This window comes from Suncus etruscus, chromosome 15 (assembly GCF_024139225.1).
Source record: "Suncus etruscus isolate mSunEtr1 chromosome 15, mSunEtr1.pri.cur, whole genome shotgun sequence".
Classification (NCBI taxonomy): domain Eukaryota; kingdom Metazoa; phylum Chordata; class Mammalia; order Eulipotyphla; family Soricidae; genus Suncus; species Suncus etruscus.
Genome location: NC_064862.1, coordinates 90,537,799 through 90,560,443, shown reverse-complemented (window position 1 = coordinate 90,560,443; position 22,645 = coordinate 90,537,799). Strand labels below are relative to the sequence as shown.

The following is a 22,645-nucleotide window of genomic DNA, read 5'->3' as shown; positions in this document are numbered from 1 at the left end:
TGTTTGCCTTGCATGCAGAAGGTCAGTGGTTTGAATCCCAGCATCCCATATGGTCCCCGAGCCTGCCAGGAGCGATTTCTGAGCATAGAGCCAGGAACAACCCCTGAGCGCTGCCAAGTGTGACCCAAAAACAAACAAACAAACAAACAAACAAACAAAAAATACCCACACCGCCAAAACACTCTCCAAAAAGCCATCCCAGTGTTTAGAGCTCCATTTACCTAATGTAGGTGCCTCTATCCCTCACCCCAGCGCTGCTCTAAGATTGAGCACAGCAGGACACGGCCAGCTGGCTCGAGGCACTGTAGGTGGTCATGGGTGACTCAGGCCAGAACCTTCATAATAGCCAAGAGTACAGGGTGTGTCAGGCCCAAATGCAAACTTGCAGGAGAGATCACACAGCCTGGCACGCCGGCAACACTGGTTTGAATTCCCCAAACCACACCAGGGTATCCTGAACCCCAGCAGTAGTGATCCCTGGGCTCAGGGACAGAGTCAGCCCTGTGCACCGCTGGGTGTGGCCTCCAAACCAAAGCAAAAGAAGGCCCGAGTCAGCAGGCAAAGGCTGCAGCTGTTGTGTGGGAGGATAGGGTCAGAGGAAGCCCAGATTTGTGCTCAGGACTGCAGAGACTGTGACAGGCTGCTGGATGGAGTGTGTTTGGAGGGATGGTGTATCTCCTCCAGGTGCCCCAAGTCCTACACTTCATTCCAGGCGCAGAGAGGAATTCCCAGGTCCTGGTGCAAAGAAAACAGAAGCAGAAAGCAAACAGCTGCTGACATTCCCGTAGCTGGGCTGGGTGGGGTCTGTGGATCATTAACCGGGCTGGGACAGGAGCCAAAATCCCAAGAGCAGAAGTGAAGCAGCAATGACCCACGCGATGTCCAGAGACTGGGGCCAGCTCAGAGGCAAAAAGAAACTTCTCACTGGGCGCTGGGAAGAGCTTGGGGTGCAGAGCCTTGTTGGCCTAAGGTCACGAATTTGAGCCCGGGCCTAGTTACATGTGACTGCATGCTCTCATTTGTGTGATCTCTAGAGTGGCTGGTTTTGCCAGCAAGTGCCCCAAGCTGCATGTGATTCTAGACTGTTCTGCGGCCAGGGGTGTGTGAGCACTGCGAAGAGGTGCAACCTCCCGGTCCCCAGAACTGCATCTAGAAAGATCCCGAGGGGCCAGAGAGATAGCACAGCGATAGGGCAGTTGCCTTGCTTGTGGCCACCTGGGTTCGAATCCCAGCAGCCCATATGGACTTCGTCCCCCTCCAGTCCCCCCCCCATGTTTGCCAGGGGCAACTTCTGTGTGCAGAGCCTGGAGTATCCCCTGAGCACTGCTGGGTGTGGCCCCCAAACCAACCCTCACCCCCAAAAAAAGATCCCTGAGGACTGGAGAGTGTGGCAGGGAAAGCACTTGCTTAGCACACAGCCCACCGGTTATTCCCAGCATCCCATAGGGTTCCCTGACACTATCAGGAGTGACTTCTGAGTGCAGAGCTGGGAGCATGGCCAGGGGCCCCCAAACAAAGCAAATACCCTCCCGAAAAAAGCCTTAAAAAGTGTCTCGTTTCCAATAACAAGAGGGAGCTCCTTGCGCATCTATTGAGCATTGGTGCATGCTTTGCATCAGTCTCGAGCCCCAGGAACGGTTTCTGGGGTTACACCGCCCTCTAGTGGCGTGGGAGTCGGGTCTCAATTCTTTTTGTTCCTTTGTTTTGGGGGGTCACACCCGGCAGTGCTCAGGGGTTACTCCTGGCTCTATGGTCAGAAATTGCCCCTGGCAGGCTCGGGGGAACTTATGGGAAGCCGGGATTTGAACTGCCGTCCTTCTGTATGCAAGACAAATGCCTTACCTCCATGCTATCTCTCCGGCCCCGGGGTCTCAATTCTTTGTAGAAATCCTTAGTTCAGAAAAAATAAATCCTGCACTGTTTTCTTCTTTCTTTCTTTCTTTCTTTCTTTCTTTCTTTCTTTCTTTCTTTCTTTCTTTCTTTCTTTCTTTCTTTCTTTCTTTCTTTCTTTCTTTCTTTCTTTCTTTCTTTCTTTCTTTCTTTCTTTCTTTCTTTCTTTCTTTCTTTCTTTCTTTCTTTCTTTCTTTCTTTCTTTCTTTCTTTCTTTCTCTCTCTCTCTCTCTCTCTCTCTCTCTCTCTTTCTTTCTTTCTTTCTTTCTTTCTTTCTTTTCTTTCTTTCTGACACACCCGTTGGCACTCAGGGATTACTTCTGGCTCTGCACTCAGAAATCACTCCTGGCAGGCTCAGGCAAATGTCCTACCGCTGTACTATTGTTCCGACCCTCTCACTTCTTAAGCCTCCTTTTTTTGGGGGGTAGGTTGGGTTACACCTGGCAGTGCTCAGGGGTTACTCCTGGCTCTATGCTCAGAAATCGCTCCTGGAAGGCTCAATGGGGGACCATATGGAATGTCAGGATTCGAACGTCTGTCCTTCTGCATGCAAGGCAAATACCCTACCTCCATGCTATCTCTCCGGCCCCTAAGCCTCTTTTTTTATTTTATTTTATTTTATTTTTATTTATTTTTTTTTTTTTTGGTTTTTGGGCCACACCCATTTGACGCTCAGGGGTTACTCCTGGCTATGTGCTCAGAAATCGCCCCTGGCTTGGGGGGACCATATGGGATGCCGGGGGATCGAACCGAGGTCCTTCCTTGGCTAGCCCTTGCAAGGCAGACACCTTACCTGCAGCGCCACCTACCCGGCCCCTCTTTTTTTTTTTTTATTTTAATATATACATGTTCTTGCTTTTTTTTTTGGGGGGGAACGACACACCCAGAAGGGCTCACAGATTAAGAGTAGCTCTGAAACCACACCTTACAGGGGGACTATATGAATGCTGGGATCGGACTAACTTGGCTGTTTGCAAGGCAAATGCCCTACCCACTGTGCAAACACTCTGGTTTCTGTTTTGGGCCACAACCGGTGTTGCTTAGGTGCTTAGTTCCTGTTGGCTCTGCACTCAGAAATTACTCCTGGCTAGCCTGGGTCAACCCTACGAGATGCCGGGGATTGAACCCAGGTCGTCCTGGGTAGGCTGTGTGCAAGGCAAACAAATGCGCTCCTGCTGTGCTATCTCTATGGCCTTTTTTTGGGTGACACTCAGGGGTCACTCCTTGCTCTGTACTTAGAAATATGCTCCTAGGGGCTGCAGAGATAGCACAGTCAGGGTACAGCATTTGCCTTTCCTGTGACTGACCCAGGAGGGATGGTGTTTTCATCCCTGGCATCCCTTAGGAGTGATTTCTGAGTGCAGAGCCAGGAGTAACCCCTGAGTGTTGCCTGGTGTGACTCTAAAACCCCCCAAAAAAATAAATAAAGCTTCTGTTTTTTTTTTTTTGTTTTTTTTTTTTTTTTTGTGGTTTTTGGGTCACACCCGGCAGTGCTCAGGGGTTATTTCTGGCTCCAGGCTCAGAAATTGCTCTTGGCAGGCACGGGGGACCATATGGGGCGCCAGGATTCAAACCGATGACCTCCTGCATGAAAGGCAAACGCCTTACCTCCATGCTATCTCTCCGGCCCCTAAATAAAGCTTCTGAATGGACATCGTCAACACACACCTGAACAATGGATACCATCTATGGAAACAACCACAATTGTCTTTAACATTACCAGAATCCAAGCCTCTACCAGGGAAGGCCTACCACTGCTTTGGCATTGACTTACTCCAAAGAGTGCTCCCAACACCCAGACAACTCAGCAACAGTCTGCATGCAGGGCAGATCGCTCTGCATTTAATGGTATACTAAAACTAGAGGATGCTCCACATCAGCCTGAACATTGATGAGAGAAATGCATAGAATCCAGTCTTTAAATATAAGAATCTGATACCAACAATAGCTAAAGTGTGAAAAAGTTTCACCAGGACCTTGAGAATGACTGGAGTTGGATAGACTGGTATGCCTGGAACCCAGAGTCTGTCTTATGCCAATAAACTTCTAGGGTGAGGCCTTTTTGTAATCAGGTCAAGGAGTTTTTCTCCATTTTCCCATTTTTCTGGACCTATGCAAACAATGGCGATTCCCACTATCACACCTTTACTATATTTTTTTTACTCTTATCCTTTAAGAAAAGAAAAAACTTACTGAACTCAAAAACAAATAACTGGGGCTGGGCGGTGGCGCTGGAGGTAAGGTGCCTGCCTTACCTGCGCTAGCCTAGGAGACGGACCGCGGTTCAATCCCCTGGCGTCCCATATGGTCCCCCAAGCCAGGAGCGACTTCTGAGCGCATAGCTAGGAGTAACCCCTGAGCGTCACCGGGTGTGGCCCAAAAACCAAAAAAAAAAAAAAAAAAAAAAAAACAAAAAAAAAAACAAATAACTGTAGTAGAATGCCTGTCTCGAATACAGGCAGGGGATGGGAAGGGGGAAGGGGGTAATGTTACACTGGTGAAGGGGGGTATTCTGGTTATGACTGTAACCAGAAATATGATCATGTTACTTAAATAAAAATATATTAAAAAACAAAAAGAAGGAAACCAACAACAAAAATAATGAAGCTTCTGTAGGTGCTCAGGGAACCAGATTAGATGCCCGGGACTGAATCCCAGTCTCCTGCAGTAAAGACAAGTGCCCTCTCTGTCTGTCTGTCTGTCTGTCTGTCTGTCTGTCTGTCTGTCTGTCTGTCTGTCTGTCTGTCTGTCTGTCTGTCTGTCTGTCTGTCTGTCTGTCTGTCTGTCTGATCTATCTGCATCTAATCTCTCCGCTTTGCTTTTTATCTTATCTGTGCATTATCTGCCTATCTCTTCCTATCAGTGGGTTTCAGGGGCGAGCCTGCCCCCTGGCGGGCACTGAGGGGATAGCACCGGCACCTGAATTGGCAATTGAGGGGCGCTGGCTCAATTGACTTCCAAGGTTTCCAAGAAAACAGTGCAGGCGACCCGGACGGAACCAGGTTCGATCCCCGGCACCCCATAGGGTCCCCCGAGCCTGCCAGGAGCGAATTCTGAGCTCAGAGTCAGGAGAAACCCCTGAATATGAATCCCATAACTGTGCATAGGGTGCCCTCTGGCGGCCGCTCGTGCATCCTGCACCTCATCAAATGGGGATGAGAAGGCACCAACTCATTTATTCCCTGTCCTTGTTTTCAGGTTGTGTTTTGTTGTTGTTGTTGTTGTTGTTGTTGTGTTTTTGGTTTTGGCCCACTTACGGTGATGCTCAGGGTGTGGTTACAGGTTACTCCGGGCTCTGTGTTCAGAATTCACTCCTGGCGGGGGCCGGAGAGATAGCATGGAGCTAAGGCGTTTGCCTTGCATGCATAAGGACGGTGGGACGGTGGTTCAAATCCCAGCATCCCATATGGTCCCTCGAGCCTGCCAGGAGCGATTTCTGAGCGTAGAACCAGGAGGAACCCCTGAGCGCTGCCGGGTGTGACTCAAAAACAAAAACAAGCAAACAAAAACAAAAATTTGTCAGGCCAGAGAAATAGTACAGGGATTGGGCTCTTGCTTCGCAAGTCAGCAAGTCCGGTTTGAACCGTTTTACTCCAGCTCAGTTTGAGGTCCCCTGAGCACGGCCTGGGTGATCCCTGACCCCAATCACTGCCAGATATGGTCCTCAATAAACGAGCAATTTGCAGGGCTGGAGAGAGAATCCAAGGTGCAGGACTTTATGCTTGCACGCTAGAAGCCTGGGTTTCAAATCTGGCCTCCACTATCTTCACCAAATACACGGCTGTGTGTGTGTGTAAGGGATCCCCACCACCACAAAGATGGGGTGAACCCCCCCAATGCCACTTAAGGAAAATCAACTTAATAAAAATTGGGGGGGCCCGAAGAGATAGCACAGTGGTCTTTGCCTTGCAAGCAGCCGATCCAGGACCAAAGGTGGTTGGTTTGAGTCCCAGTGTCCCATATGGTCCCCCGTGCCTGCCAGGAGCTATTTCTGAGCAGACAGTCAGGAGTAACCCCTGAGCACCGCTGGGTGTGGCCCAAAAAACAAAAAACAAAAAAATTGGGGGCAGATGTAGCTCTAGGTTAAATCTATTAAACATTATTCAGTTTTCTTATTATTTTTTTAGTTTTTGGGCTACACCGGCGGACTCAGGGGTTACCCCTGGCTCTCTGCTCAGAAATTGCTCCTGGCAGGCATGGGGGACCTTATGGGATGCTGGGATGCTGGGATTCGAACCACCTTTGGTCCTGAGTAGGCTGCTTGCAAGGCAAACGCACTACCACTATGCTATATCTCCGGCACCTTGTTCAGTTTTCTTTTTTTTCTTTTTCTTTTTTTTTTTTCTTTTTTTGGTTTTTGGATCACACCCAGAGGTGCTCAGGGGTTACTCCTGGCTGTCTGCTCAGAAATAGCTCCTGGCAGGCACAGGGGACCATATGGGACACGGGGATTCGAACCAACTACCTTAGGTTCTGGATCGGCTGCTTGCAAGGCAAGCACCGCTGTGCTATCTCTCCAGGCCATTGTTCAGTTTTCTTAAGACCTCCCCTGTTGTATAAAATATAGAGAGGGTGTAAGTCTTTGCGGGGGCACATCCACTGGCATTGGTGGGATGAAACTAGGCCTAAAAGCTGAGGGCTGCCCCTTCCCCATCTTGAATCCTTTTAGGTGGCAAATCTACCTATTACCAAATTATCATCACAGATCTCGGATATTTTCTGTGGGTGGGGGTGAAGCATCACCTGGAGGTATCTGTGGTGCTTTGATCAATCAGATGAAAGGGCTGGAGAGTTCTTTGCCTCACTCAAGAGAGGGAAGGGTTGGACTGATGGCTACTGGTTTGGAAGGATCAAACACTACAGGGAAGCCAGATAGGCTGGGCTTTAGCTCAGCGGGGTGTGTGTGTGTGTGTGACAGGAAGATCTTTGTCTTGGCGGGTGGGGTCAATGTGCTTTTCAGGTAAATAGGCCCTGAGCTTTCATGCCATCCAAACTAAAAGAGCCTCCTTGTCCTTACAGCCTCTAGCACGCATAAATGTACATAGGGGAGAAGCACATGTGCCTGGAATGTATCAAAGTCTTCAGCCACCCCAGCTCCTTCTAGAGGCACGTATGCTCCTACCAGCACCAAAGGCCATTAGGTCACGAGCGAGGTCTGACTCTCCCTGCTAGCTGCAGCCTCCCAAGCCCTCTTATCCCTCCAAAGTAAGTGACTGGGGAAATGGGAGGTAGAAAGCTTGTTGCTTCCTAACATGGGGTTGGCGGTATGTGTTATCTCTCTAATAATTTTTTTTTTGGTTTGGGGGCCACAGCCGGTCACTCTCGGGTGTTCTTTCCTGGTACTGTTCTGAGGACTCTACAGGATGCTGGGGATCGAGTCGAGGTTAGCCATGTGCATGGCAACTGCCCTTCCTCTTTGTGCTATATCACTCTGGCTCCTCTATCTTTTTTTTTTTTTTTTTTGGTTTTTGGGTCACACCCAGCAGCACTCAAGGGTTACTCCTGGCTCAACGCTCAGAAATCGCTCCTGGCAGGCTCGGGGGACCATATGGGATGCCGGGATTTGAACCACCATTCTTCTGCATGCAAGGCAAATGCCTTACCTCCATGTTATCTCTCCGGCCCCATCATTTGTATAGTTTTGTATTGTCACATAACCATAGAGAAATAAATATTTCAGAATATCATTTATTTCCTTGTGTGTTTGTATCTGGGTTACTTGTGGTCCCAAGGTCCATAGAGGTAGGCCTGGACCACGTGACCTTTCTTCAGTGGACACTCCTGGACTGGGAAGTGGACCTGTCTTTTCTTTGCACAGATGGAATAGTTTCTCAGCCTATGAGATACTATTGGTCAGAAAGCTTTTGAATGGAAATTAGTTTATTATGTCATTTGTGTGTGTGTGTGTGTGTGTGTGTGTGTGTGTGGTTTTTTTTTTTTTTTTTTTTTTTTTTTTGGTTTTGTTTTTTGGGCCACACCCGTTTGACGCTCAGGGGTTTCTCCTGGCTATGCGCTCAGAAAACGCCCCTGGCTTGGGGGGACCATATGGGACGCCGGGGGATCGAACCGCGGTCCGTCCTACACTAGCACTTTGCAAGGCAGACACCTTACCTCTAGCGCCACCTTCCCGGCCCCGTGTGTGTGTGTGTGTGTGTGTGTGTGTGTGTGTGTGTGTGTGTGTGTGTGGTTTTTGGTTATTCCTGGCTCCATGCTCAGAAATTGCTCCTGGCAGGCACGGGGGACCATATGGGATGCCGAAATTCGAACCAATGACCTTCTGCATGAAAAGCAAATGCCTTACCTCCATGCTATCTCTCCGGCCCCTTATTATGTCATTTTAATATTCTTCTGACCACACAGCTTTTTTGCATCTTGAGATTAGTTGTGGGAAAATGCTAACTGCTTAACTGAGGAAAGTGGTGGGTTCTAAAAGATGCTGATCTTGGAGGCTGGAGAGATTGGATAGCGGGGAGGGCACTTGCCTAATATGTCAGCTGACCTGGGTTCAATCTCGGCATCCCTATATTAACTCTTGCCGGGACCTGCCAAGATTGATTCTTGAGCACAGAGCGAGGAATAAGTAACCCCTGAGCATTGCCAGGTATAGACCCAAAACATAAATGCATTTAACTTTGAGCTAAGTATAAAACTGTGAAATGAGCTGAGTAGCTAGTGTATATTTTGTATGTAGGAGGCTCTGGTTTGTTCATTACACCCAATGGTCCTCTGAACGCTGCCAGAGGGACCCCAGATCTGGGATGCACCCTGGTTGAGCCCAGGAAAATGGGTGAAGAAGGAAGATGAATCTGCTCATCAGAATTGGCACTGCTGAGTCATCCAATTGCACACCATTGGGTGGGCAGAAACACCCGTTGCCGTTAAATTTGGGCTAGGTGAGCCAGTGGGTCTGAGCTTCTGCAACACAGACACCCCCTATGGTGATCAGGGACCCAGAACTATGATCATAGCACCCCCAGAAGTAATTTCTTTTTTTTTTTTTTTTGGGTCACACCCGGCAGTGCTCAGGGGTTACTCCTGGCTGTCTGCTCAGAAATAGCTCCTGGCAGGCACGGGGGACCATATGGGACACCGGGATTCGAACCAACCACCTTTGGTCCTGGACCTGCTGCTTGCAAGGCAAACGCCGCTGTGCTATCTCTCCGGGCCCCCAGAAGTAATTTCTGAGTAGAGACAGAAGTAACCCTTGAGCATGTGTGTGTGTGTGTGTGTGTGTGTGTGTGTGTGTGTGTGTGTGTGTGTGAGAGAGAGAGAGAGAGAGAGAGAGAGAGAGAGAGAGAGAGAGAGAGAGAGAGAGAGAGAGAGAGAGAGAGAGATGCTGCTCAGGGCTCTGCACTGAGAAAAATGTTCCTTGGGGGATGGAGTGGTTGCAAGCAGTAGGGCATTTGCCTTGCATGCAGGCAAGGATGACCCAGGATGGACATTGGTTCGATCCCTGGCATCCCAAGCCAGGAGCGATTTCAGAGCACATATCCAGGAGTAACCACTGAGCGTTACCAGGTGTAGCCCCAAAACAAAGAAAAAACAAAAACAAAAAAGAAAAGAAAAATGCTCCTTGGGGGCCGGAGCAGTGGCACAAGCAATAGGGCATTTGCCTTGCACGTGCTAACCTAGGACAGACCTCAGTTTGATCCCCCGGTGTCCTCTATAGTCCGCCAAGCCAGGTACGATTTTTGAGTACATAGCCAGGAGTAACTGAGTGTGGCCAAAAAGAAAAAGAAAAAGAAAAAGAAATTGCTCCTGGGGGCCGGGCGGTGGCGCAAGAGGTAAGGTGCCTGCCTTGCCTGCGCTAGCCGTGGACGGACCACAGTTCGATCCCCCGGCGTCCCATATGGTCCCCCAAGCCAGGAGCAACTTCTGAGCGCATAGCCAGGAGTAACCCCTGAGCGTTACCGGGTGTGGCCCAAAAACCAAAAAAAAAAAAAAAGAAATTGCTCCTGGAGGTGTTCAGGGAACCAGATTATATGCGGGGGACTGAATCCCAGTCTCAAGCGCCCTACCCATCTGTACTACCGCTCCAGTCGCTTTTCATTTTGGGGGATTGCACACCCAGCAGTGCTCAAGGCTACTCTTTGCTCTGTGCTCAGGGGTTTCTTCCTGGCATGGCTCAGGGCACCCTATGGGATAGGGAGACTGAACACAGGTCAGCCACGAGCAAGACAAGCACTCTCTGGGCTGTTTTCTCTCTGTCTGTCTCTCCTCTCTGTCTCTCTGTCTCACTGTCTCTGTCTTTCTATCTGCATCTAATCTTTCCTCTTTGCTTCTTATCTGTGCATTATCTGCCGCATCTCTCCCTATCAGCGGGTCTCGGGGGCGAGTCTGTCCCCTGGCGGGCATTGAGGGGATAGCACCGGCATCTCAAGTGCAATTGAGGGGCGCTGGCTCAATTGACTTCCAAGATTTCCAAGAAAACAGTGGGTGCTTTTATTTTCTAAAATGTAAATCAGCGGCCAGAGCGATAGCACAGCGGTAGGGCGTTTTTGCCTTGCACGCAGCCAACACAGGACAGACACCTGTTTGAATCTCGGAATCCCATATGGTGCGTTCGAACCTGCCAGGAGGGATTTCTGAGCACAGAGCCAAGAGTAACCCCTGAGCCTCGCCGGGTGTGACCCCTCCAGCCTCTGAGAGCACATGATCACACACACAACGGACACACTTTACACGTGTGTAAGGAATGTGGGGAGTCCTATAGTTACTACAGTACTTTCAAGAGGCACAAGAGAACTCACACAGGAGAGAAGAAGCCCTATGCATGTAAGATGTGCGGAAAAGCCTCCAGTTGTCTCAAGTACCTTTGAAAAGCATGAAAGAACTCATACTGGGAAAAAAAAAACCCTACGAGTGCAAGGAATGTGAGAAAACCTTCGCAACTTCCTCAAGCCTTCGGACACACATGACGACTCACACCAGGGAGGGGCCTTACAAATGCCAGCAGTGTGGGAAGGCTTTTAGCTCTGCCTCAAGTTTCGAAGTCCACACAAGGACCCACACCGGGGAGAAGCCCTATAAGTGTAAGAGCTGTCTTAAAGTCTTCGCAAACACGAGAGAAAGCACAGTGGGGGCAAATCTTGTGATACAGGAACAAGAATTCCCACACCCATGTTCAAAGACACAGAGCAGAAGCCACTGGAAAGGGCGGGGATTTTCATGTCATCCCAGTTGTTTCTGAAGAGGTGAAAGATGCATCATGTAAAACATCTTATTTGTACGGGGCCGGAGAGATAGCACAGCGGCAGGGTGTTTGCCTTGCACGCAGCTGATCCAGGACGGACTGTGGTTCGAATCCCGGCATCCCATATGGTCCCTCGAGCCTGACAAGAGCGATTTCTGAGCACTGAGACAGGAGGAACCCCTGAGCGCCACCGGGTATGACCCAAAAAGCAAAATCCTACCACCTGACTGCAGATGGCATGGGAAGATCTTGAAGCTGTGAAAACTGCGGCGATCCAGAAATCCAGCAACCACAGGAGTGGGGGGATTGTCTCTGTATAAACTAGGATATTGAGAGGAAAAAGTTGCTAAATAAAGCTCTTGGCATGAGATTGGAGTCATAGGACAGCAGGGAGGGTGTTTGCCTTGCACGTGGCTGACTTGGGTTTGATCCCTGGGATCCCACAGGGTCCCCTGAGTACTGCCAGAAGGAATTCCTGTTTGGAGAACCAGGAGTAACCTCTGAGGTACTCCTCAGAGTTGAGTCAGAACAAAACAAAAAGACTTGACAAATGTTTCTTATATTTCTTCCCTGCTTGAGCTTTTTGGACTTTTTTTTTTTTTTGGTTTTTGGTTTTTGGGCCACACCCGGCGGTGCTCAGGGGTTACTCCTGGCTGTCTGCTCAGAAGTAGCTCCTGGCAGGCACGGGGGACCATATGGGACACCGGGATTTGAACCAACCACCTTTGGTCCTGGATCGGCTGCTTGCAAGGCAAACACCGCTGTGCTATCTCTCCGGGCCCTGGACTTTTTTTTTATTTATATTTTAATGTATTTTATTTTGGGGGGTTTGGGTCACACCCAGCAGCACTCAAGGGTTCCTTCTGACTCTACACTTAGAAATCGCTCCTGTCAGGCTCGGGGGACCATATGGGATGCCGGGATTCAAACCACCATCCTTCTGCATGTAAGGCAAATGCCCTACCTCCATGCTATCTCTCCGGCCCATGTTATTTCTTGTAACAGTCCCATAAGTCAATTTGCGGTTAGTGGTTCAATAGCTAATAACTTCAATCTTCTTTTTTCTTTGGGGGGGGTGAGGCCACACCTGGCGGCACTCAGGGATTACTCCTGGCTATCTGCTCAGAAATCACTCCTGGCTGGCACAGGGAGGGGACCATATGGGATGCCGGGATTCGAACCACCTTTGGTCCTTGGTCAGCTGCTTACAAGGCAAACGCCCTACCGCTGTGCTATCTCTCTGGCCCTAATCTTCTTTTTTTTATTTTTTATTTTTTTATTTTTGGGTCACACCCGGTGATTCTCAGGGGTTTCTCCTGGCTGTCTGCTCAGAAATAGCTCCTGGCAGGCACGGGGGACCATATGGGACACCAGGATTTGAACCAACCACCTTTGGTCCTGGATCGGCTGCTTTCAAGGCAAACACCGCTGTGCTATCTCTCCGGGCCCTGGCCCTAATCTTCTAATGATATATTTTTCTCCATTTTGAAGCTTGTTGGACACAAGTTGAATCAAATATGTATCTAATTGGTAATTAGGTTGAATGTTTTGTTTTGGGAGCTACACACAGCTGTGCTCAGGGCTTATTCCTGGCTCTGTGCTAAGGGATCACCCTTGGTGGACATGGCGGACTCTCTGGGGTACGAGGAATCAAACTTGGATCAGAGGCAAGCCTTACTCACCCTATTATCTCTTTGATCCCTGAAATAAGTTTCTGATGAATGGTAGGTCTGATGAAGCATATAGACTCACTTTTTAGGTCTGACCCTTTAAGTATTTCTATTTTTTTTTTTTTTTGGTTTTTTGGGCCACACCCAGCGGTGCTCAGGGGTGACTCCTGGCTGTCTGCTCAGAAATAGCTCCTGGCAGGCACGGGGAACCATATGGGACACCGGGATTCAAACCAGCCACCTTAGGTCCTGGATCGGCAGCTTGCAAGGCAAACGCTGCTGTGCTATCTCTCCGGGCCCTTTGTTTTGTTTTTGGGCCATACCCAGTGATGGTTACTCTGGCTATACACTCAGGGGTTACTCCTGGCTATGCATTCAGAAATTGCCCGGGCTTGGGGAACCATATGGGATGCTGGGTATAAAACCAGTCTGTCCTTGGTTAGCACATAAAGGCAGACACCCTACCACTTGCACCACTGCTCCAGCGCCCCCATTGCCAATTCTTCCGGCTTTTGGGGATGGGGCTTTGTTGTTTTTGTTTTTGTTTTTGTTTCTGATCTCGATAAATGTTAGTCAGGAGGCCTGAGCTGGGAACTGTCATCTAGGCTCGTGGTTCCACAAGGTGGAGTGACTGGCTTGTGGGTTGCAGTGTGAGTTTCTTGCCTGCTAAAACCTTCATATCTGTGTGGATTACTTATTGAGGAGGATTACTACTGACCAGCTTCTCTTAACCTACCCGGATAGGGGGCATGGGATTCCCTTTTCCCCTGTGGGGACTTTGGAACGTTCAACCTACCTTTCAACAGGTTTCCATCCTGAGTCAGCATGCTCAGAGTACAAAGCACAGGTCCTTAGGGAATCTGGGATTGGGCGCTAGAATGAGACCAGAGAGGAAAAAAGAAAAGAAAAGAAAAGAAAAGAAAGAGACCAGAGAGGAGGGCACTGGCCTGGCACCAGCAGATCAGGGTTTGGTCCCCGGCACCCCAGAAGGTTTCCCGAGTCCAGCAGGAGGGATACCTGAAATTTGGCTCTTTTTTTTTGTTTTTTTTTGTTTTTTGGGCCACACCTGTTTGATACTCAGGGGTTACTCCTTGCTAAGCGCTCAGAAATTCCCCTTGGCTCAGGGGGACCATATGGGATGCCGTGGGATTGAACCGCAGTCCTTCCTTGGCTAGTGCTTGCAAGGCAGACACTTTACCTCAGCGCCACCTCATCGGCCCCATGGTTTTCTTTTTATTGGGAATCTTTTTCCCCACCAGACCAGTGTCTGCCCATGTTCCTGCCTTAGTACCTCAAACCCCCCCCCCAGGGTCTTCCTGCAAGTCCCCATGGAGCTACTAGGCCTCCTGTTTTCATAAAGACCAAGATCCCACCCCACCCCCAGCCAGCCACCACTGGTCCTGACACCTTTTGAGTTTGTTCTCCTGGGTACATAATGAATGGACATCTCAGTAGAGACTTTTTTATTTTTGTTTTTTGGGCCACACACCAAAAACCTGAGTGGTGCTCAGGAGTTACTCCTGGCTCTGTCTCCTGGCATGCTCAGGGGACCATATGGGATGCTGGGGATTGAACCCAGGTCTGTCCAGGGTTGGCTATGTGCAAGGCCAATGTCCTGCCTCTGTGCTATCATTCTGCTATCATTGACTAAAAGCATTCCCTTTGGATCAAACTTGTTTTCACAATGTTAGGAGCAGTAGCACAGAAGGGAGGATGCTGGCCTTGCATGTGACTAGCCTGGGTTCAATCCCTGGCATCCCATGGGCTCCCCTGAGCGCCTCCAGGAGTGTCTCCTGAGTGCAGAGCCAGGAGGAAACCCTGAGCATTGTCAGGTGTGGCCTCAGAACCCAAAGGAAAGCTTGTATAAATATTTCTTGGAAATATTTCTTTTCTTGTTGTTATTGTTGTTGTTTTGGGGCTACACCCGGTGATGCTCAGGGGTTATTCCTGGCTATGTGCTCAGAAACTGCTCCTGCTTGGGGGACCGTATGGGATGCTGGGGGATCAAACTGCGGTCTGTCCTAGGTCAATGTGTGCAAGGTAAATGCCCTACCGCTTGCACTACCGCTCCAACCCCATTTTGGAAATATTTCTAACTGCTTCAAAGTATTTTTTCCTGGGCCATATCCGGCTGTGATTAGGGATTACTCCTGGCTCTGCTCTCATAAATTGATCCTGGCAGGCTCTGGGGACCATATGGGATGCCCGGGAATCAAACAAGATCTGTCCCGAATAAGACTCTTGTAAGGCAAATGCCCTATCACTGTACTATTGCTGTGGCCCCTAAATATACATGCATATTATATATATATATTATATACATGTATGTATAAAAAATGGATCCGGGACCGGAGAGATAGCATGGAGGTGAAGTGTTTACCTTGCATGCAGAAGGATGGTGGTTCGAATCCCAGCATCCCATATGGTCCCCCGAGCCTGCCAGGAGCAATTTATTCACGTAGAGCCAGGAGGAACCCCTGAGCGCTGCCGGGTGTGACCCAAAAACCAAAAAAAAAAAAAAAAAAATTGATCCATATTCCAGCTAGACTAGATTAACACTACACTGTAATTGTGGACTTCTCGGTAAATTTGTTAGTTTGTGAATTCATCATTGCCTGAGTTCCTAGGGTCTTTATTATTCACCCCAGTTCCTTTTTTTCATTCTTCTATTCCTCATTAGGCTCATCATTGGATGGTTTTCCCATTCATTCTTCATTTGAAATATATTTCAATATATATGATATATATGAATATATTTCATCATGGTTTTGTGAAATGTCCTCTTGCCAAAAAAGAGTCAGAGTGGGGACTAGCGCCATAGCACCCTGGGGAGGGTGCTGGCCTTGTATGCAATGACCTGGCTTTGACCTCAGACACCCCATAGGGACCCCAAGCACCCCCAGGATTGTTCCCTGAACTCAGAGCCAGGAATAACTGTTGAGCATCACCAAATAGGACCCAAAAGTAAAATAAAAAATACTTTGGGGTGGGGTAGGAGAGAGAACACAACAGTAGGGAGTTTGCCTTGAACTCAGACTGATGGTGGTTGAATTCCCGGCATCCCATCTCATCCCCCGAGCGTGCCAGGGATGATTTCGGAGTGCAGAGCCAGGAGTAACCCCTGAGCACTGCCGGGTGTGACCTAGGGAAAAAAAAAACATTGATCCATGTCCCAGGTCCCAGCTAAGGAAGATTAACACTACACTGTAATTGCAGACTTCTCGGTAAATTTGTTAGTTTGTGAGTTCATCATTGCCTGAGTTCCTGGGGTCTTTATTATTCACCCCAGTCTCTTTTTTTATTCTTCTATTCCTCATTAGGCTCTTCATTGGATGGTTTTCCCATTCGTTCTTCATTTGAAAAGAATGACGGCTTTTTGAAGTGTCTTCTTACCAAAAAAAAAATAAAAAGTCAGAATGGGGACTAGAGCTATAAGCATACTGGGGAAGGCGCTGGCCTTGCATGCAGATGACCTGGCTTTGACCCCTGACACCCCATAGAGACCCCAAGCATCCCCAGAATTGATCCCTGAGCTCATCAGAGCCAGGAGTAACTGCTGAGCACCTCCAAATTGAATCCAAAAGCAAAATTAAAAAAAAAATGGGAGAGGGGTCAGGAGAGATAGCACAGCGGTAGGGCGTTTGCCTTACACAGGACCAATCCGACACACCTGGGTTCAATCCCCGGCATCCCATAAGGTCCCTGGAGCCTGACAGGAGCGATTTCTGCGCGCAGAGCCAGGAGTAATCCCTGAGCACCCCCGGGTGTGGCACAAAAACAAAACAAACAAAAAAAGGCGGGAACAAGACATCAACCCTAAGCAAACACCGCAGTCTGCAAACTCGCGCACGCGCACAGAGACCTCGCCGGTTCCACGAGCCAGCACGCAAGCGCGTAGAGCAGGGGCCGACAGGAGGCGGGGCCGTATGATGGGCGTGTCTCCCAGTGAATGGGCGTGACCTATACCAGAGGTGGGCGTGGTCTTCTGGAAGAAGAAGAAGAAGGGAGGGGTTTCCGCTTCCGGCCAAAGACGGAACTCTCTGTCTCCCGGGTGAACCTGGTTGGGGCGACGCGCGGCGACGTGTGCAGGTGAGGTGGCCGCACGCCGGGGCGCTGGGGGGCACGACCCATCTTCCGTCCTGGGGTATCCTCGGGGTCCCGGGGGAGACTTTGGGGGGCTGGGAAGCGGTCGATCGCTGGGGCTCCTTCCCCGATCCGCGTTGCTTCCAGTAGGCCTGGGATTCCCAGGGGCTGGCAGCGGGTGCGACCCCCCCGAAACTTTATCCGGGTGGTCCTGCGGGGTACAAGGTGGATCCAGCGAGGGGAGATCCTGGGGCTCCCCTTTAGGTTGATGGGATCCAGGAAACGTCATGCATTTTCATGCAACACAAAGTTTCTGGGCGCTTCTTGCAGACCTGGCATACTGGCATTGATGCCAGTGCTGGGGGGGGGGCCTGGTCTGGTGCCCCACGTTCAAGAAGTGACTTTGTAGCGTGTTCATGGGTTGGTGGATACGTAGGGGAGGGTGGAGAGCTAGATCTGGGCGTATATTTGGGGATTCCCATGCAGAAGGAGGTAATCCCCCCTTCCCCAAGGGGTGATTTTGTTGCAAAACCTGCAACAGGTTCTGTTGAAGTTGAATTCAAGGCGTTGAATTTGGGGCGTTTATGTTGTTTTTTGTTTTGTTTTGTTTTGTTACCGGGCCACACCCAAGCAGTGGTTGGGCTTGCTCAGTGTTTGACTTCTGGGCTCTGAACTCTGGAGTCACTTCTGGCTGTTGCTCCGGAGACCCTGTGGGGTGTCGGGTTTCGCGGATGGGCCTCTTGAAAGGCAAGCAAGCGCCCGACCCAACCTGCACTAACGCTCTGATCCTTGAACTTTGTTTTAAAATAAACAACACGAAAAATGTGCCTTGGCCAGTGAGGGCAAGGGGCCTCGAGGGGGCTGCATGATTGCTGGGTGCAGTATGTGTATAGGGGTGAGTGGGTGGGTGTGGGTGACTGCCTCTATGCCTCCTCCTTTGAGTCTCATTTCTCCACCCTCACACCCTTGGGCCCCATCCCGTGAAGCATTACTATAAAAACTCGTGCCTGTTTGTTTGTTTGTTTGTTTGTTTTTTTCTGTAGCCTTGGTCAGTCCCAAAGCAGCAGTGGGGTGGACCCATCCAGCAGTCCTTCACCTTCACCGCCCCCCACCCCAATCTAGAAGAATTCCCTCCCAGTGCTCACTCCTGCTAGCTCAAGTTCTCTGTCCAGATGATTGGTGTGTGCAGGTGTGCTTAGAATCTGATGTCTGGACAGCCTCAGGCCCATAAGGGGTTTTGGGAGGACACGGTGCTGGGGAGTGGACACCACATCCATCCATCAAGTGTCAATTCTTTTTTTTTTTTTTTTTTTTTTTTTTTTTTTTTTTTTTTTTTTTTGGTTTTTGGGCCACACCCGGTAACGCTCAGGGGTTACTCCTGGCTATGCGCTCAGAAGTCGCTCCTGGCTTGGGGGACCATATGGGACGCCAGGGGATCGAACCGCGGTCCGTCTCCTAGGCTAGCGCAGGTAAGGCAGGCACCTTACCTCCAGCGCCACCGCCCGGCCCCTCAAGTGTCAATTCTGCCCCCCACTCATGCAGGAGCATATTGGGGTTCTGGGGAAATAAAAAGGGCCTGGTGGGTTTGGGTGTGGGGTGAAAAGTGGAGGGTTAATCCCACCCCAGCTCTCCCCTCAGAGAAGTGTGATTGTACGAGGTGGCCCTGCCCTGCACAAGGGTTCCTTCAAGTTTAGGGGTGTTTTGAGGGGTGGGTAGGTGGAATAAAGGGTGGGAGAGGAGATGTGTCAGATGTGTTTTTTGGTTTTTGGGCCACACCCGGTAATGCTCAAGGGTTACTCCTGGCTTGGGGGACCATATGGGACGTCGGGGGATCGAACCACGGTCCATCCTAGGCTAGCGCTGGCAAGGCAGACACCTTATCTCTAGCGCCACCGCGCCAGCCCCTTTTTTATGGTTTTTGGGTCACACCCGGCAGCACTCAGAGGTTACTCCTGGCTCTACGCTCAGAAATCACTCCAGGCAGGCTCAGGGGACCATATGGGATCCTGGGATTCAAACCACCATACTTTTGCATGCAAGGCAGATGCCCTACCTCCATGCTATCTCTCTGGCCCCCTGACTTTTTTTTTTACATTTTTAAATTTTTTTTAGGTTTTTGGGCCACACCTGGTGATGCTCAGGGGTTACTTCTGATTATGCACTCAGAATTTTTTTTTTTTTTTTTATGCACTCAGAATTGCCCCTTACTTGGGAGACCATATGGGATGCCAGAGGATTGAACTGCGGTCCATCCTAGGTTAGTTTGTGCAAGGCAGATGCCTTACCACCTCTCCAGCCCCTCATATCAGACTTTTGAGACCCCACAAATGCACTGCCTGGAGCATAGGGTGAGGTTTCTGGTTTTTGCTCAGAGATTACTTCTGGCTATGCATTCAGAAATGGCTCCTGGCTTGGGGGACCATATGGAACCCATGGTCTGTCCTGGGTTAGCGCATGCAAGGCAAATGCCCTATTGCTTGTGCCACTGCTCTGGCCCCAGGGTGAGGTTTCTGGATGCCTCCCTGTGCAGCTAGCAGAGTGGGGAGCCATTTAGGGGGTGCATCTCTGGCTCAGAGCCTGGGCCACCTCTCCAAGGAGGTGAATTTGGGTGAAGGGGGAGGCCCAAAGATGACGACACTTCTAGGTTCTCTGATCACTTGACACAACTCAGAACAGGAACCACCAGTAAGGGGGAAACCGCCCCCCACAATAAGGAGGGCCGGAAGAGGAGGTGTCTCTCTTGTGGGGGCCGTGGTGGGAGGGGCACTGTGCTATGACAAAGGAGTGAGGAAGGGGGTTTGTTAGTAACAGGGTGAATAGGTTGATGAGTACCGTGCCTGCATGATGCTTGGGGGGACTTGGCGGAGACATACAGGGCCCCTCTTCCAGGGGTAAGGGATTAGGTTGGGGCCTCTGTGTGCTTCTGTTTAGGTTCACTAAAAGGCAGCCTTAGTTAAGAAGAAGAGGGGTGAGGGACTGGAGAGATAGCACACCAGCAGGGTGTTAGACTTACACATTGCTGACCTGGGATGGGCCCGGGTTCGATTCCCTGCATCCCTTATGGTCCCCCAGCCTGCCAGGAGCGATATCTGAGTGCAGAGCCAGGAGTAAATCCTGAGCACCTTTGGGTGTGGCCCCCCCCCAAAAAAAAAAAAAAAAAAAGAAAGAAAGGGGATGGGGACCAGAGAGATGGTTTGGGGAAGGCAGTTGTGTTGCCGTGACCCACTTTGGCTCCATCCCGCCAGTTGTAACCCCTGAGCACCATAACCCTAAAAAGGAAGCGTCGAGTGGCAAGTCCGGTACCCTTTTGCCCTGCCCACCTGGAATGGCCCCCAGAACCCAGGCGGCCAGAACTCTTCAAATTTAGGTTGGTTTGGGGGGATCCTGTGTGCACAGAAGTTCTGGGCTGTGAGGTGGGGGTCACCTGAATGCCCCGTTGAAGCTTCTAGTCTTGGGCTAGTCATGGACCCATACGGCTCTGAGATAGGAGCCTCCGCTCTGTATAGACAGGGAAACTGAGGCACAGCACTCCAGGAACTACCAGGTTCACTGACTGTGTTCCCCACAACAATCCCCTTCCCCAGGTCCACCCGCACACAGACATGGGGCGCAGGAAGTCCAAGCGGAAGCCGCCCCCCAAGAAAAAGATGACCGGCACCCTGGAGACGCAGTTTACCTGCCCCTTCTGCAACCACGAGAAGTCTTGCGACGTGAAGATGTGATTGGTGGTGGTCCCCAACAGGAGGGCAGGCGGGGTTGCCGGAGGGGCTCCCCTACTTGCTCACGCAACCCCTCACCTCCCGTTCCAGGGATCGAGCCCGCAACACTGGAGTCATCTCCTGTACAGTGTGCCTGGAGGAGTTCCAGACGCCCATCACCTGTATCCTTGCCCAGCCGGACCTTGGGGTGTGGGGACCTTGGGGTGCGGGTCAGAGGCCCAGGGCCTGTTCTGCATTCTGGCCTCCCATCACTGGTACCCAGGGGGCGGGGCCTTAGGCTGCCAATCCACCAATCAGCCTTGACCACTGCCCCTCAGATCTGTCAGAACCCGTGGATGTCTACAGTGATTGGATAGACGCCTGCGAGGCAGCCAATCAGTAGCGAGGAGGAGGACCTGCCCCTTAGCCACCCACTTTCCCTGGCCCCAAAGGCCTGGGAGAAGTGCCAGAGACATTCCAGGGGTGGCAGGGGCCGGGTCCGCCTTCTGTGTGCGTGTGTGCCTGTATGTGCCTGCGTGTGCAGTGAGGGGCACCGGTGAGGTTGTGGAGTGACTGACTGCCCTGTTTTTCTTGTGGCATCTCCGAAGGGTCCGAGCTCCTGGGCCTTGTGCACTTGGGCACTGGAACTACACCCCTTCACCACCTTCTGGGGTGGTCTCACAAAACTCAGCCCCTGGCCCGGTGCAGGGGAGGCGTTTTAGCAGCTTTTCCTGGGGATCGTATGTTTTGGATCAGGAAAATCTGTGTGTTTTTTGACCTGTAGTAAAAGCACCAATGGAATTCATAGCTCCCTGTGTTTCTTTTCTTTTGGGGGGTGGTTAGCAGGCTGCTGGGCACCCTGAGAGCCCCTCAGGGGGCCTCAGGACTATACCAGTCCCTTCCTGCTCAGTACATGGATGGGGAATAGTGCTGAAGTCCCTGAAGCTGAAGAGCCCACTGGGGCAATCTAGGAAGACTTCCTGAAGTCAGCGTCCCTACCAAGTGCTATGTGGAAGGCTAAACTGCCTTCCTACTCTGTGCCTCACCCTCAGCCTTAACACCTCATGAAGTGCACATACCCTGAAAGAGAGTGCCAGGCTAAAGTGGGGGAAGGTGGATGGGTGTGTTTTGAAAATTACTGAAAGATGGGGCCTGAGAGGTAGCATGGAGGTAAAGCATTTGCCTTGCATGCAGGACCGTGGTTGAAATCCTGGCATCCCATATGGTCCCCCGAGCCTGCCAGGAGCAATTTCTGAGTGTAGAGCCAGGAGTAACTCCTGAGCGCTGCTGGGTGTGACCCAAAAACAAAAAAAGAAAATTACTGAAGGTCACTCAAAGGGCATCACTTTGTGAATGGGCTTGGCGAGTGGGGGTGTCCTATCCTTAGGTAGCTGTGGACAAATCTGACTATTAGAAACACCCCACTTCTGAGGAGGATGGGCCCTGTGCCTGGGGCTTGGGATTCAGCAGTCTAGAGTTTAGTGCACTGACACAGAGGAACCAGGAAAAATGTACCCACAAACCCCCTGTGGAGCTGATGAGGGCCCCACTTTCCTTATTCACCCCCAGTCTCTGGTCTAAGCCATTTTCATGGTTTACTGACCGTGAATGGCTCTGGGGGGTCCCTATCAACCTGGTGGTCTTGGGGGGCTGGGTCAGAATGGCCCCTCAGAACCCTCCCCTGGGGCCCCACGGTCCAATTCAGGTGATCTGTGGCCTGTTATAGGGAGGGTACGGGGGTGCTCCTGACCTGCGTATTGATAATGAGAAGATGCTGGAACTTTCTCTTTTTCTTTCCTTCTTTTGTTTTTTTCCTTTTGGTCACACCCAGCAATTCTCAGGGGTTACTCTGCACTCAGGAATCACTCCTGCCAGTGTTCAGGGGACCCTCTGGGGTATCTGGGAGTGAACCCGGCTGGGCCACATGCAAGGCAAATGCTCTCCCCTCTCTCCTATCGCCTTGGCCCCAAGATGTCACAATTTTCCTCTGGGGTCCAACCTGAGGATGGAGAGCCTCCTGCTGGCTATGATTGGGGTAAGGTTCCTACTGTCCTTTTTTTTTTTTTTTTTTTTTTTTGGTTTTTGGGCCACACCCGTTTGACGCTCAGGGG

At 50.6% G+C, this 22,645-nt stretch overlaps 1 protein-coding gene across 1 annotated transcript; it reads left to right on the top strand.

Annotated features, from left to right (window-relative positions):
- Positions 1-16,773: 16,773 nt before the first annotated feature.
- On the top strand, positions 16,774-21,339 carry ELOF1 (elongation factor 1). The gene is made up of 4 exons (XM_049788758.1): positions 16,774-16,842; positions 20,421-20,554; positions 20,646-20,716; positions 20,873-21,339. The coding sequence occupies exons 2-4, from the start codon at positions 20,439-20,441 to the stop codon at positions 20,935-20,937; spliced, it is 252 nt and encodes an 83-aa protein (XP_049644715.1). The 5' UTR covers positions 16,774-16,842; positions 20,421-20,438; the 3' UTR covers positions 20,938-21,339.
- Positions 21,340-22,645: the final 1,306 nt, after the last annotated feature.